Source organism: Sceloporus undulatus, chromosome 4 (genome assembly GCF_019175285.1).
Source record: "Sceloporus undulatus isolate JIND9_A2432 ecotype Alabama chromosome 4, SceUnd_v1.1, whole genome shotgun sequence".
Taxonomy (NCBI): Eukaryota; Metazoa; Chordata; class Lepidosauria; order Squamata; family Phrynosomatidae; genus Sceloporus; species Sceloporus undulatus.
In genome coordinates, this window is record NC_056525.1 from 79,145,262 (window position 1) to 79,161,902 (window position 16,641).

General features: G+C 38.6%; 1 protein-coding gene across 1 annotated transcript in view; it reads right to left on the minus strand.

Moving 5' to 3' along the window:
* The window catches only part of LOC121927909 (cytosolic carboxypeptidase 6-like), an 827,289-nt gene that overhangs the window by 104,460 nt on the left and 706,188 nt on the right, over window positions 1-16,641 (minus strand). Inside the window, exon 7 of the mRNA XM_042461947.1 lies at window positions 7,875-8,027. Within this exon, the coding sequence (XP_042317881.1) occupies window positions 7,875-8,027 (153 nt within the window). The remainder of the gene's footprint in view (window positions 1-7,874; window positions 8,028-16,641) is intronic.

Here is a 16,641-nt window from a genome sequence, read left to right on the forward strand (position 1 = left end):
AATGCAAATCAAAGGAACATTAACATGCTTAATTATACAGTGGACTTGCCACCCACAGATTTAAGCATCCCTAGATGGCAAGCTCACAAGGAGGTTAAGGCAGAGGAGGAGGAAGGTGAGGTGAGGAGGGAAGAAAATAAGGAAGAGGAGGAGGAGGAGGAAGGTGTGGCATGGCATGATGAGGAGGAGGAAGAGGAGGAGGAGGAAGGGATGGCAGGAGGAGGAGGAGGAGGAGGAGGCTCCCAAATACTATTGTATTCAATGGTGGTGTGGCCATGTGGCCGGGCCACCACTGAAGTCAGGGAGACTTGAGCATCCACAGATTTTGCAATCCACAGGGAGGGGTGGTCGGGAACAGATCCCCCATGGATACCGAATGTCCACTCTATGTGTATTTCAACCTGTATGAATGCATAGAACCTGTTTATCTCTCAAATATAGAAACATGAAAAGATGCATGCTATTGAGACAAGGTGTTGGTCCATTACTTTAATTTACAGTGCTGACAGCCAGTGGTATAATGGTATATTTTAAAGTGCAGGTCCTCATAGTGAGAGTTGCAACATTAGTATCCTTCAGGAGAGTCCAAAAAAGTGAGTGGCTATGTTGATTTCTTCCTCCAAAACACACACACACTTCTAGCAGTCTCCATCTCCATCTGGAACACATATTTTTGTTAAGCAAACTAGTCTTGCAAACACAAGACCAAACCACTCCATGAGGAATACAATGGCTTGGCTTCATTGGATATCTTTATACTTTAGAATCTTCTTTAGTTCTTCTATAGGTACCTTTCCCATTCTTAGCCATCTTCTAATTTCTTGACTGCAGTCTCCATTTTAATCATTATTTGATCCAAGGTAAGGGTAATTAGACTCAAATCTATAGAAGCTCACGTAGCTGCTTCTTTCTTTCAGTTAGTTTCAAATGTGCTGCAAGTTCCCTCAGCACACTAAAATGTCAAGTGTTAAAATCCTGCAGCAATTCTTTCCAACATGTGGCCCTCCAGATGTTCCTGAACTGCAATTCCAGTCAGCCCCAGCCAGCAATAATCAATGCTGATGAATGCTGGGAGCTGCAATTCAACAACATCTGGAAGGTTGCATGATCCTTGCTATGAAGTAAAGGAAGGGGCTATAATCTTGACCTTGATCAAAGCATCTCAGTGTCTATAGCCACAAAAGTGAAGCCATCTCTGACTGACTGCATCAGTTTCTTTTCACTGGAAAGAGAGCAAATATGTTCATCTGTCCCTATCACAAAGAGTATAATTAGCTACCCCATGCCAATTGCTTCTTGATTTGCCCAGCTGGTTTTAAGAACTCGTCAGCTAACTAAAAAATGTATATCTAGCAAAGTAATACATTCCAAATCCAGCTCTACCCTTTACATCATTAATAACATCAATGCAATTGATAATTACATCAATGGATGCACACACACACACACACACACACACACAAAAGATGAATCAGCCTTATTACTGGAGATTTTTAAATGTTGTCCATGCAGGCTAATTAGACAGATAGGATAAGAACATTTATTAGACCAGTGTCAGATGGTAAAAGGCTCCCATTGGCAAGGCATTCTTCAGCCACAATGCATGACAAAACTAATGCAGGGATGGGAAACCTATGGCTTACGAGATATTCTTGGATTATAGTGCCCATAATCAGAGCAAGCTTTGCTACAGAGTGAGGCTGGCACCAACAGCAGGTTTTGGATAACATGACAGTGCAGCAAAATATTAGTTACTTTATATACTCAACTATAAGTCAAGAAATTTATGCCCCAAAATTGACCCTGGGTCAACTTATATATGGGTCAATAACTAGTACTGCTTAGAAAGGTCCTAAAACAAGCAGCATGCCCCCTCTTTGTGCCTCAAGACATTGTGTTTTTCTCTCTGTGTGTAAGTGAGTATGAAAGAGGTTCCCAGACTGATATGCAAGTCTCCTCTTCCCATGGAAGAAACTCCACATTTAACAACACTTGCTTCCCTTCTCAATCTGATATTACAACCTCTCCTCCAGCACCTGAGAATTACTGTTAGCTGGTCAGGAGAGGTCCAGAGAAGGCGAAGGGGGGATGAAAGTGGTGTTTTACCCCTTTCTATCATTCTTATAGCCCCCTAGTCAAAATTCCTGAACCCTTCCCTTGACTTATACATGAGATCGACTTGTACAAGAGTATATACCATATATAATTCATTCATACTATATCTTACTGCTATTGAATAGGAGGGGCATTTGTGAGATTTCCCCCCTCATATGCCAAAACAGCATTTCTAGACAAAACATTAAATTTCGAAAACAACTTATGTTCAACTTAGAGGTTGAAAAATGTACCACAGTCTTCATATGAATCATTGTTGGGCTTCAGAAGCAGCTGAATTTGGAAGTACACCAAATCAGATATTAGAAGTGAAGTACAGTCCTTGCATAGCACGATTTTGAAGAGTATCAGTCAACAGAGGGAGTGTGTTAGACAAGAAATGGAGTTCACAGTATATTAAAGCTAATTTTTCAAGCCAATTAAAATTAAACATTTCAAGTGACCATCCTCAGGTGAAGAACAAGATCTTTCTGCTCTTCAATTGAGCTTCATTCACTCAGTGCTGAAAAAATCCCTTTTGAGTCTAGACTCACTACCAGATAACCGACTGCTTCACCAGTGCCTTGCATTTTGCAGCAAACACGTTATTAGTGTGGACCTCTATATAAGGAGCCTGCATTCAAAAAACTTATTCATTATTAATGGAATATGAGTTTTTGACATCAAAGGGAATCCATTATATATGTTAAACGCTGGTGGGGGGAGAGAAAAGAAAAGAAAACGAGAAAAAGAAGGAGAAGAAAGAACCCACATTTCAAGTCCTTTCAGTGCCTTTGTTCCTTGTAAATCAATCAAGCTTGACATATACTTTAAGGAGAGTAATCTTTTCAATGATACTGTCAATGGATAACATAATGGAACATTGTCTTGATACTGTGTGAAGACATGAAGTTAGTCAATTACGGACAACACTTCACGCAGCCATCAGCTTTCACTTGAAGCAATTCTAGGGAAATATTCTAATCCTTACAAATGGCTGCCACTGCATACAACATAAATGAGACCTCCTGAAGCTTCCAGAAAATAATTAGCTACAACAGTAGTTCATTCTCACACTTCTCAGTGCCAACACAATAACATTAACAGGGTAGTTTTTGGTTCTTCTGGAACATTCACTGCCTGCTGCGTATTTATATACACATTGTTATAATTGTCACTGCTTTGTTCCTCACACACACAAAAGCTTACACTGAGAGTGTCTTAGCTGCACATATCTCCGACAAAGAAATCTTGGTAGCCCAGCCAAGTGTATTCCCTGCTGTTTTTTCCACTATGGCTGAAAACACCAAGACTTGTTTATGAGTAAAAATTGACAATATTAAAAGCTCATCGATATTTACAGGACTGTGCAGGGTTGGACACACTGAGGGGCTCTGGCACCCAGTCAGCACAACATATAAACAGGAAGGAGTAGATCTCTTAGGTGCCAAGAAATGTCTAAAGTTTAGTTCACATATCCATCTTCAAAAACACATTACAGAAAAAATCCAGTTTCAGACTGCTTTAACTGCCCTGGCTCAGTGCTAGGGAATCCTGGGAAATATAGTTTATTGTGGAACCAGAGCTCTCTGACATAGAGGGCCAAATGTCTCACAAAACTACAGTTCCCAGAATGCCCTAGCACTGAGCCAGGGTAGTTAATGTGGTCTCAAATTGATTATTTCTGCAGTGTGTTTTGGACCTCTATTATACTAGTATTTCATCAACAGGGTGTAAGAAAATCCGCCAGTAATACGTGATGGATAAGTAATAAAGTTTACCCCACATATCTTGTATCCTATAGGGGAATAATTTGTAGGGTTTGGGTTTCTTTCTTTTTTAAAAAATAAATAGAGACAGATTGATTGTGAATCCAAACCCACCCACACTTACCAAGCATTGCTCATCCTTATCCTTCCTGATGATCCCACTGTTAGCACTGGATAGGCCCCTCTTTTGATATCAGTTGCAATAAAATACAGGCTAAGTGGTCCTTCTATGACCCAGCTGTAGATGCCATTAGAATTTTTCCATACACGTAGGCTAGCACTAGGAGTCGCTTGGGTTGTTTTTCCAAACACTCTGGAGGAGGTGAGAAATGCCAACAATGGGCTGACACCAAAAGAGTCAACAACTCAAGTAGCCTTGCGCACTAATCCCTCTTGCCTCAGAAATGCACACCCATCATTCACACTGACACAACAATGTTACCACCTTGGAAAACTGACTTCAAAGTCACTTCAAATCCACTTCAAAGAAAGCACCACCATTTGGCCTTTTTCAATACCTTGAATTTTGCCCCAGGGTTAAAATTCACTATAAATGTCAGTGCCCTTCCTTTGTTTCTTCATCTTAGTCCAGTAATAGGCATGCTCCAATTTTACTTGGCTAACTCCTCTTTCACTCCACTTCATCAGGAGCAATAGAGTTCCTTTTCATCTCTGGACCTGTAACAAGAGGAGCAACTATCCATTCAGGTGTAGTATCTCTGTTAGTCTGGCCTACTCTGTTCCAACGTAACACCTTTTAATTTCTTAGTCCTTGGGAGCGTGCATGGTTGTGTGTGTTTTTTGGTGATTGTTGATTCCCCCTTTTAAAATAAAACTCATTATTTGTTTAGGACCCTGCCTCTGAAATTCTTTGTGTTTATGGACTTGGTATACACAGGGATTTGATCCCAACCCTATGTAACCCAGCCAGGAGACATTGGCGCTTTACAGGCTGCCCAGAAGGGGCAGTCTCACGCCACTGCCAGTTGCTCTGCGAGGGAGCCACAGCAGCCAAACCACGCAGCTCCCTCGCGGAGCAAAAAGAAGGCCCAAAATGGTGCTTCTTTCTATGGTGTGGATATGACGCCACGAGGCGCCAATGGCGCACTCACAGCGTCATATGCACCACGCGACGTGCGGATGCAGCGCGTCCACTACATAAAGATGGTGGCCCCCGTGTGGAACGGGCGCTGCCATTTTGTGCGCACTCCGCGTGTATTAGGGTTAGGGGCATCAGGAAGTGACGCCCCTTTCTAAGCCTAGTACGTGCGGCACGCGTACTTTATGCCCGTGTGCAACGGGCCATTGCTACCCTTGATCTAATTTCAATTCCCCCAAAACCTGAGGATTGCACCACATACAAAACCTTAAGTAACTAGGGTTCATTTGGTAACACATAATTCATCCACACTTTTTTCAGTACACACAGAAACATCAATAGAAGAGGTACACAAATTAAAATTGTACAATCACATGGTGGGAGTATAGGTAAAGAGATAATTTTAAGCATTTTTCTAAATAAGAAATGTGACTTGCTGGCTATTCCTACCTGAACCAGAAAGTGTGGTTATTGTTTTGCAAAAAACTACTTTGCTCAACAATAGTAGGCATTCAGCTCTTGTTCCAAGTGAATTCCTCTCCTGTATAATGTGATACCTTAGAACTGCTGACTTCAGAAGCAGTGAACCAGCAGTTCCCAGAATAATTTCCAATACATTGGCTGCCTGCCTGCACTGCAGCCTGCCAGCTGGCCCTGGATGTGACCCTGCCAATAAGAAGCAGGAGGGAGGAAGTGTTTACTTGGTTGCTAGCATCCTCCTGAAAGTTTTCCTCTTATCATAGAAGGCCCAGGTGACAAGTAAATGTATCCCTCTTTCTTGGAGAGAAAGGATTAGTTTGTCTTTTATTCAGATATATAGCTGTGGATCAGCAAGTCAAACTTGTTATAGGAACTAATGTTCTGGTCAGGGGCAACCATAGATCAAACAGTGGCTTAGGCAAGGAGTGTTTTGGCACCAAATTCAATTTGTTCAGTTTTTGAATACTTTCCACTTTTTTACATTTGTACCATTCCACAACTTTGATGCATGATTTGCAAGAGTGATTTATCTTTCTCATGCAGTACAATAAATGTGATACATGGTTCTGATCACAATCAGAGTTTGTGAAATTGATGTAAATTTTACTGATAATAAAAATAATAATGTTAAGCCATGCATGTCTGTGCCGGTCAATTTACAAGTGGAGATGAACTGTTCATGCAAGATCAAGATCATCCCTGGCATTTGCTAAGTAAAGCCTTATTGCTGCCTACATAGTAAATGCTTGGGGGTCATTCAGGTGGAAGTATAGCTGGCACTTGCTCTTGGATATGAGATTTAGGATATCCAGTAACTATAGGACTTCAAATATGGAATGCCTCATAATGGGAACCCTGGGAACCCTAAGGGGATCCTCCTTCTCCTTTTCCTTCTCCATTTTGCATCAAAAACTAAAATGATTTTTAAACACATGGAAGAAGATCTTGAGACTTAGGATTGAGTTCAGTTGTTATATTTGGTCTTCCAAACTTTGTGGAACTAAATATCCATGAATCGTAACAAAGCCCATCTTAGTTTTCTCATCTGCTGTGCATTGTAAAGTAATTTTTCATAATCTTTATACATGAATAATTCATGAAACCATGGAACAAATAAAGAAATATCCATATTGCCCTTTCATGTGGCAAAAGGAGCTTTTCTTTTTTCTTTGGGGGGTGGGTGGGAATGGGCCTTTGATGTTGTTGTTGAAGATAATGATGACGATGACGGTGTTGATAGTTTGTTTCAATATGCAAACCCAGCAGCTTTTGTAAATTATTTCTTTCTTTGACGCTTGAGACCAGATTCTTTAGTGTTCCCTAGACTTTCAGCCTCTTCCAAAGATGGGTGATTACAATGTTGGTGACTGGACTAATGCATCATTAAATATAAATTAACACCTGGAACATCTATTGGTGGCATATTCTGGCTGTTCGCAAACTACCAGAAAAATTAAGGACTAAGGAGCAAGAAATGAGGAGGAAATGGGATGGCAGTAATGAAACTAAAACTGTCCAATATTGTCAAAAGGAAATATAGGAAAACATCCAAGTTCTAAATGAAAAAGAAAAGAAACCCTTGCATGCAAAGAGTTCTTCCCAAGTATATTCCTAGAATATTTGTTGCTGGAATTGACCAAAAAGTCCATCCAATGTGTGATTTCCAGACATGGTTAGCTACAGACCTCTGTAAGCTTACAAATATTTCTTTGTTATGTGACTTACATTGGTGTTTCATTTTTCTCCCAATGAGCTCAAGACTGTATGCATGGCTCTCCTGTTCCATACTCTGTCCTCACAACAATCCTATGAGGTAGATCAGACTGAGAAACACTGAATGCTCCAAGGTCATCCAGTAAAGTGGAGAATTGAATCTTGATCTCCCAAGTCCCAGTCCAAAACTATGTTACACCATCCTGGCTCTCCAATTTTGCTATTGCCAAGGGAGGCCAGCATACTGAAGTGTTTTATATGTTGGATTAGGACTCTGGGAGATCTTTGTTGAAATTCCCCACTCAGCTAGGTGACCTTGGGCAAGTCACACTCAGCCTTAGAGGAAGGCAATGACATTTTTTAAAATGAAATCTTGTCAAGGAAACCCAAAAAGAGGATTGCTTTAAATACAGCTGACTTCAAGTCACAAGGGAGGTTAGGTCATGGAGGGGTATACTTCACCCTGAAATAGTGGGGTGAGGTCCTTCCCTGCTTGGGCCATAAGTTACCAGTGCTGCCACAGCGAAAGCAGATCCACTTCAGTACAGTGGCCACATACATAATGCCTACTTAGCCAGAGCATCATGTCTTATAGTCAAATCAACACAAGTTGCTTGAAGACTGTAGATTTTAGCTGCCATGATTTGAAAGAGTTATGTGGATAGTCACCATTTAACAATATGAATAACATTTACAACAGTATAAGAAGTCTTGCTTACAAAGGAGAAGTCTTCAGCATTCTGGCAGAGTAATTTGGGGAAAATCGCCTGTCTCTGAAATCTTTCCTCATCTTCAAAGATGTTTCCATACATAAAGCCATTTGTCATAGTGGAATGAGCATGGATGTCAATATAGAATTCCAGGGTAACTTTCTGTTGAAAAAAAAATACAAATATACACCATGTAATCAGAAATTTTATTTCATAAGAAAATCTAGCTAGAAAAGCAATAATGTCATCCCTGAAAATCAAAGTGTACAACAATAGGAACTGTTGTGTAAGAATGAAGCTAGTGTACCAATTAGGAGTGTCTCAGATCTTCTCTAAAGTGACATATGCAGTCCCAAAATTGACACTTTTGTGCAGATGTTCCTCTTTGAGATGTTGTCTACACATCTCACTCCCCACATGACTGGAAATTTGCCAATCATCCATAATGAAATTTCCTGAGTCACTCTATATCTAAACATCTACACAAAGGAGAAAAAGAAGTATTCGGTAAGCATCTCTCTGAGAAGCACAGAACTGTACAATTCAACTTATCTGATCTCTCCCTGCCAAACTATTATAAATCAACTAAATGGTTAGTACAAATCATCATTTCTTCAGAAAGATTCCAGATAGTAAATTCTTTTTAATTTTCTTCAGTTATATGTTCATACACTTGTTCCCCCTCACTTCATGATGACATTCCCTCTCAAAGGGTTTTAATATTATAACCTAGACAAAGGTTCTCAAGATGTTTGAAACTCCTGTGGTCAAAACTGAAGGCACTTTATGTAATTTACATAAAGGAAAAGAATACACAGTACCAAGAATACACAGTACACAGTCCTGTTGAAAAAGGAATGAAAAAGTGGACTAATTTTAAAAAACAAAAACAAAAAACAACAACTCACATGTGAAGTAAAATAATTAAAAGAAAAATCAAGCACCAATCCCTAATACTGAAGGGAATTTTTAAAAGGTCTTAGCTGTTTTCCTGAAGCTTAGACACAGGTCAAATATGCCACATGGAATGGAGGCCAGTGGGTTCATGATTCCTGTGCTTTAGCCTGAGCATTAAAGAGCCTATCTAAGGTATAGATTTGTTGTTGTTGTGTGACCTCAAGACATTTACAACTTATGGCAACCCTAAGGTATACCTATCATGGGGTTTTCTTGGCAAGATTTGTAAAGAGGGAGTTTGCCAGGTGTGGATCCCTATTCCCAAAATGGGTTCAGTACCTTGGATAGCTAACCCAAACTCAGAGCATATCCACTATCCCACCGACATAAGAACTACCAGTCCTAAATGGCCACATGTATAACAAGCAAGGATATACTTTATTATAGCATAAGTTAGATAATAAAAGAAATCAGAAAAAATGCAAGCATGCTGTTTATTTTCTCTTGCCAATTCACCTCTTTGCCAGGCTTGTTCCCACAACAGGACATGTTGTGAAATAATCTATCGTATATACTTGTATACAAGTTGACCTCATGTACTAGTTACTGACCCGTATATAAGTCGACCCAGGATCTTAGGGTCAAATTTGGGGCATAAATTTCTCAACTTATAGTCGAATATATACGGTAACTTAAAACATTGTTACTGGAAATCCAGAAAATCAGCTTCTTTTCTGTTCTCTCAGTTGCAGTTGGGCACTGCCTGGCTGTCCTCTTCCTTTCCTCCCCTGCCCAGCAAATAGCTATGGCAGTGATCCTAATGTTGATACAGTAGATGTCTTGGAGGTGGAGAGGGGTAGAACTGTGAATACAGAGCATTAAGTTCCATGCAACTTGGTGCAAGTTCTGAGCAAATATTTATCCATTTAGATACACATTTCTATTGATACATTAAACATGAAAACATGACATGGAACCATGTTGTTGTGTTAACTGTTTTTCTGCTGTCATACAACCATTGCATGCTCAGCTTTTCTGTAATCTTCTCACCAAAACAAATATACTATTTTGTTTTTATAAAAACACATGCAGTCATGTTTATTTCAAAAATGAATTGTTCTAAATGCTTGGACATTCAACTTTGTATGGGATATAAAAGGTGCAAATAATAGTTTCTTGTGGGTTTTTCACCTCTGAAGATGTCAGCCACAACTGCTGGCGAAATGTTAGGAATAAATTCTTCTAGAACACAGCCCCATAGCCCTGAAAAACCCACAAAAATGATGGATGCTGGCCATAAAAGCCTTCAACTTCACATTCAAATAATAGTTTCCAGGTAATGAAACAAGGTCTAAAGCTAAAGTTCTTTATTGAATTTTTGCCCAAGAAGGGGTATTGGGGAAGGGGCAAGGTTTTACAAAACCACCATGTGCTTGTCTTTTTCCACCACCTGTTTTATGGTTTCTGTGGAAACAACTGTGTTACTGGGATTACTGAGTGCTAATATATATCACTTTTTATTCCTAAAAGCATTCAGAAAAGTTACTTTTTGAACTCCAAAAACAAAAAAACCAGGCACTGAAAGAAGGATCCAGACAGTAACAGTGGGCAGAAAACTCTGACATCACTCATATTTGGCTGTATGACAATATTTGGTTATCATTTAGGAGCACTTTGGGTAAAAAAGAAATGACACCTAGGCAATGATCTGTGCTACTCTTAAGTTTACTTCACAGACTGCGTCTGTTTTATCTCTCTTTTCCAAAAATGCATCCTATGAACAAGGGAGTAATGTTTTCAGGGAGGACATTCATGAGATGGAATGAAACAACACAAGATTGGGGGCTTGACCAGCAGTAGCACAGTATTTCCAGCTCCATATCTGTGCTTATTGATTGTTTGAAATCATTGACTCTGTGATAAATATTCTACTTTTTAAAATGAATAAAACAATCAGGTGGATCAAAAGCATTATTTACTCAGATTTGTAGCCTGTCTTATCCCAAATGCTCAGTGATACATTCATCCCGTCAATTACTCATTCACATTTGCTTTGTGCATATTCCCACCTGGATACTTCCTAGGCTGCAGCCAGAACTCAATTAGAGCAGTGGAAATGGATCAACTATCAAATAATCCTTTGCTATTCTTCTAGTTTCTCAGTCACCCAACCATCTCAGTGAAATGCTTGAGTTTGTGCTAGTAATTACTTCTGAGAGGCATAGTTGCCATGTTGTACTGCCTGCTAGGAGAATGGAATTTTTAGTATTATGCACATTCCTTTTTCTGAGTAACAGTTGATGATGATGATATAAAAAAAGGAAACATCCATCCCATTCATTCACTCTGCAATGGATCCATTGTTAATATAACACAAATATTCCTACCAGAGAGATTCACTTTGTTTGGAATTACAAAGGCATTCTACTGGCCTTACAATGACCAACAGCAGCAGAGTTATTCTACTGTTACACTTCATCTTTTCACTTCATATAGCTAGTATTCATGGTGTCACAGAGTATGACTATGAAGGGCTATTTTGGAGCTTGGCACCACAGCTGAATTAAGGCATATAAGGTATTTTTCAAAGATAATGTCCTGACTTTATACTACAATCCCTTTTTAGTGGGCTGACTGGCTACACAGGAAAGATGTTTGGAATAGAGGAAACTGATAAAGAAGAAAACAAAGGATATAACAGTGTTTAAAATACAAAATGTCATGGATTTCAGTAAGGTTTGCCTCATGCTGAAGGTACCGAGATATTAATCTTAGCACATAGACTTTCAAGGTGAGGAAGAAGGGTTACACGTTTAACTAGTTTAGCTCTATCTCTAATTAATAACCAACATACTAATAACTGAATTCTAAAGGTACATGTGTGTACTTGTATACATGCATGCATGTCTACAATTGGAAGAAGATGGAGGATAACAAAACAAGTTAGTTTATAAAGAGAAAAATGATTTGTCAGACACCATGAGTCACTGAGGGAACTACTCCAGTGAATACTTTTATTGCATTAGTCATATTCCTCACTTCCTCACTTCATTAGAAAGTTCTTTCATCCAGTAGAAGCTCCCATTAGTGGGAGGACAATATTTCTGCTGATTTCCTCTTCCTTTTGATCCACATGGGAACAAAAGAAATGGTCACCAACGTAGCCCAAAAGAGGAAGGAGAACACTAAGGCAGAATAACTGACTATGCAGATGGTTTTGCCAGGGGAAATTTTTTTTCTTGGATTTATGACTTTCTGTGCTTCTATAATGAAACCTTCCTGGCAAGAGATAGATTGCCTCTAATTGGGGTTACAAGAATCTGTTTGCTAAGAGTATTGCAAAATGATCAAAAGACATTTAGACTGAATCCTTCATGGGAGGAAGACAGTATTTCAGAGGACAAAGGAATAATACTGTGGACAACATTATCATAGGAAAATGGGGAGGGGGAAGCAGTAAGGAAGTAGCTTGAGAGAATGATCCATGATTCTGTCCTGGGACCAGAGTTAGTCAACATCTTTAAAAATGCTTCGGATGATGGCATAAAGGAAATGTTCATCAGATGATCCTAAACTGGAAAAATAAATCTATAAAAAATGCACGGATGAACTGAGATTTAAAAGGGCATATATAAGAAATGGAAGAAAAGACAAATCACCAAAAATACAAATGAGTGTAAATGGTCTAAATAAATACCTATCCAGTATCTATAGGAAGGAAGTTGGGGGGGAGGGGTTAAAGACTAAAACCCAAAATGATTTCAGACTTGCAACACAGATTATAAATAATAAAAGGATATTTCAGCAATCTTCAGAGCAAGTGGAAGAACAAGGAATAGATCTGCTACACAAAGATGGAGATGGGTGATAGAGGAAGTTCGAGTACCTACTTTGCCTGTTTTCTCTCAAAAGAAAAGCAATGCTCAGTGTGGTGAAAACATGCACTAAGCAATTCAGGCCATAGTAGAGCTGGGAATACCTCGCTCACTCCAAGGAACACAAAGCACCAGGGCCAGATAAACAGCATGCAAGGGTACTAAAGATGTAATCTCTGCCTATAATCTTTGAGAATTATCAGAGACCTGTTGAAATCCATGAAGACTGAAGGAAACAAAGGTTTTCTCCTTCTTGAAAAGTGGGGGGAGAAGATTTGAACACCAATGAGTCAACTATCTAAATGTTCATAGCATGTCTTCGATCTAGCACATAGTTCTTTCACAAGTCCAATATTTGTATCAATTCAGTTGTTCCTCAGCTTTAAGTGTGAATGATGATGTTCCAGTGTGACTTCTTTTAATGCTTTTGAAAGGATTTTTGTCTCTCATAGTAGCAAATTAAAATGTTCTGAAAGTCTATTAGAACACTTTAACCTTTTTCTTATTCTTTGCAGGATAATTCTTTACATACTCATTTCATTCAGTCTCATACTACAACACAGAAATGTCTAAAAAGCAAGTTGTGAACAAGCCATACATGATGGAGCAACTAAGAGAGCACTTTTGGATTCAGAGTGCCAAATTTTTATTAATCCAGCATCAGGGTTTTTTTTTTAAAACATAAGTTTTTATGAGCCTCAATTTTGTAGGGTTCTGTAATTCTTTACAAATTTTATTCTTGAAGAAAGCAATAAGTGGTTTTAGCAATTTTCCTCCCACTGTGAGAAAGTCTTTGAAAACTGTTCTGGTGTTTATTCTGAAAGACATTCACACATAGTTGTTTTGTGTACAAACACCATTTTCTGCATAGGAAACAGCACAAAAATGCCAAAGAGAGCAATTTTTGTGCAGAATGAGCCCCAAAATACAACATTTTCAACATTTAAAAAAAAATCAATAAAAGCTATAAAACAGAAATGGATAAATGCATATTTAGCTCTAAACATTAACCATTGGAAAAGAAAGCAATGTAGAAAAAGATACCTTGATCAACTAGTTGTCACTTCAGTGTGGATTTTATTAATTCTCTGCCATAACACTGAATTTTTAAAAAATTAAAGAGCTTCTTTTATTCAGATATTACACATAAAGGGATGCAATTATCATTCCCACTTCTCCTATAGAAAAGAGTTTGCACTGTAGCACTTTTGACAATAATTTTTCCCACTTACATCTAAAGACAGAGTAGATGTCCAGAGTTATATATGATTCAGTTTGTTTCTTTTACAAAATAAAAATAAAATAAAATCCCATGCATCCAGTAAAATATTACTGTAGACTACAGTGCTCTGTCTTCATGTTTCTTGAAGGCATGGTTTAAGAAATTCTTGAACTTTGCCAAGCATATATTCCACTGCCTACTATTGTCATTAGTCTCCATATATATGCAAACAAGAAATATAATAGCACACAAGGAATAGTGTTGCCCTCTTCAGATTAACAGATTAAGTCTGTACATCACAAATGGTAATTTAGACTACTTGAATAATAAACATACTATAATAGCAAATGATACATATAATTTGATATGCCATGCTGCTGTGTTGGTTATTGGAACTAGTAAACAGAAATACAGTGAGTGTGTACCACAGTTTTGAGTTACAACAAGAGATAAACTATAAACAACAGTATTTAATAAAACCCTGGCAGCTTTCTTAAAACTCAAAAGCTGCCATTTTGAGTTGAGAAGCAATTTAAGTTAAGCATTTCATTGCTTAGAGAACCACTGCTTTCCCTCATAGTAGTCAAATACATATTTACCCCTGTGTGTGGCCTTGATGTTTCTCTTCAGCAGAAAGTTTTCTTTTATGAAATTCAGTCAATAATTACCATGTTTAGCAGCACTATATGCAGTGTCATTGAAAACTGTAAACAACTGAATGGTTCACATTTCAAGATATGACATTTATACAACCACATCATCGTCATTTCAGCTCTTTTCTTTGTTTTTTTTCTTCTTCTTTTGAATACATTTCAAATTCTGCTTGCATTTCTAAAGAACTAGACTGAAATCATATTACAGGGTAATAACATGCATGTGCATATTATCTTTTTTTGAATGGGTTGGCTGTAGGGCTGCTGCTATAGAGAAGGGGGTGGGAAAGAGACACCTGGGCAACAGGGCTTATCTCTCCATTTCCCTGCAGTTTGCATGAAAGATGCAGTTTAGGTTCCAGTTTGTTTGTCCTCATCCAGTCCATTACTAGCACCAGACATCGGTTCAGTACTGAGACAGCTTCCTTGGAATCAGATGGAAAGGAGTGATAGAACTGGGTGTCATCAACATACTGGGGATGCTGCACCTCAAAACTCTGGATGACTTCTCTCATCAGTTTCATGTAGATACTAAACAACATGGCAGACAAAACAGAACTCTGTGGAACCACACAGGCCATCAGCAAGGGAGTCACAGTTGTCTCTAAGCACCATGTTCTGATTTCATCTGCGCGAGAAAGACCAGAGCCATTGCAAAACACTGCCCCGAAGTCCCATCTCAGAAAGGCAGCACAGAAGTATACCAGGGTTGATGGTATCGAAAGCCCATGAGTAGTCTGGCAGAATCAATAGGGACACCCTCCCCTGTCCAGTTCCCTATACAGATCATCTACCAAGATGACCAAAGTTGTCTCTCTCCCATAGCCAAGCCTAAAGTCAGATTGAAATGGATTTAGATAATTCATTTCATCCAGAAACCACTGGATCTGGAAGGCTACCACTTGCTCCAGAACCTTGCCCAAGAATGGAATATTACAGACTGGCTGATAATTATTCAGAATGGAACTACAACATCCCCCTAAGTATCAGTTATTGGGAAAGGATGGTTGGGAAATACTATTGCACCCATCTCATGTATGTGAGCTTTTCATAGCTATCTAACTGACCACTGTGGGCAGAGACTGCTGTACTAGATGAGAATTTATCTGTAAACTAACCCTGAGAGTAACAAATAGGAGAAGCTATTCCAAAAGAGTAAACAGGGATCCACTGTAGATTGTCCATACTGTGTGGATCACTGAGTCATGGATATTCATAATTAAAAAGCTATACACAGCATAAAGTGCAGTTAGTTGGTGAGTCTAAAATAATGGCAGAAAACCCATTTAGCCCCCATCCTTTTAATACCCAGGATTGCATGCATGCCCCCCCCTTCTTTGGGAAAGTTGCTATGGCCAGTAAGAATTCCATAATAATAAATACAACACATGATTTATACAATAAATCCATGTTTATAATATATGGTTTACTGTGTTTGTTATAATCCTTAAACCTCAAAAGGATATTCCACCCCAGTTTCTTTTTTCATTGAAAGAGTTAATTCATGGCTCTTACAGACTAATCTAAAGAAGAGTTCGTTCTTGTCATATAATTCCTTGGGTTTTTAAAATTATTGCAGGTTTTTGTTTCCTCCACTTGTTCCATTCTTTGGGTGGAGAGCTGTTTATAGCAATTTCTTGGATCAGGGCTCTTTTAACAGGGTTTTTTTTTGGGGGGGTGTGTTAAACTACAGTATGGTTTGCTGATGTTTGCTTCCCATTTGAAGGCCTATTTTTCTCCTCACTGTATTTTTAAAAATATTTCCCCCAAGGTTCTGGTGCTACAGTGCAAAATTGTCCTTTCACTGATATACCATATCACTGCAATACTTAAGAAAGGTAAAGAAAGCAAGAGGAGCAGATGATACTTTTTGTTACATTTTATCTTGGAATTAAAAAGAAAATATAATTGAAATGTTACAGTTCACGCTGTAACAGTAAAAAACATCACCTGGAATTTAAAAGCAAGACAAAGACAAATACTGCAACTCTCTCTCTCTCTCTCTCTCTCTCTCTCTCTCTCTCTCTTTCTCTCTTTTACAGCACATTTGTCCTGTCTGGAGGACCTATCTATCTATCTATCTATGAATGAATGAATTTATTTTATTCTGTAAAAAGTATTATTATTAT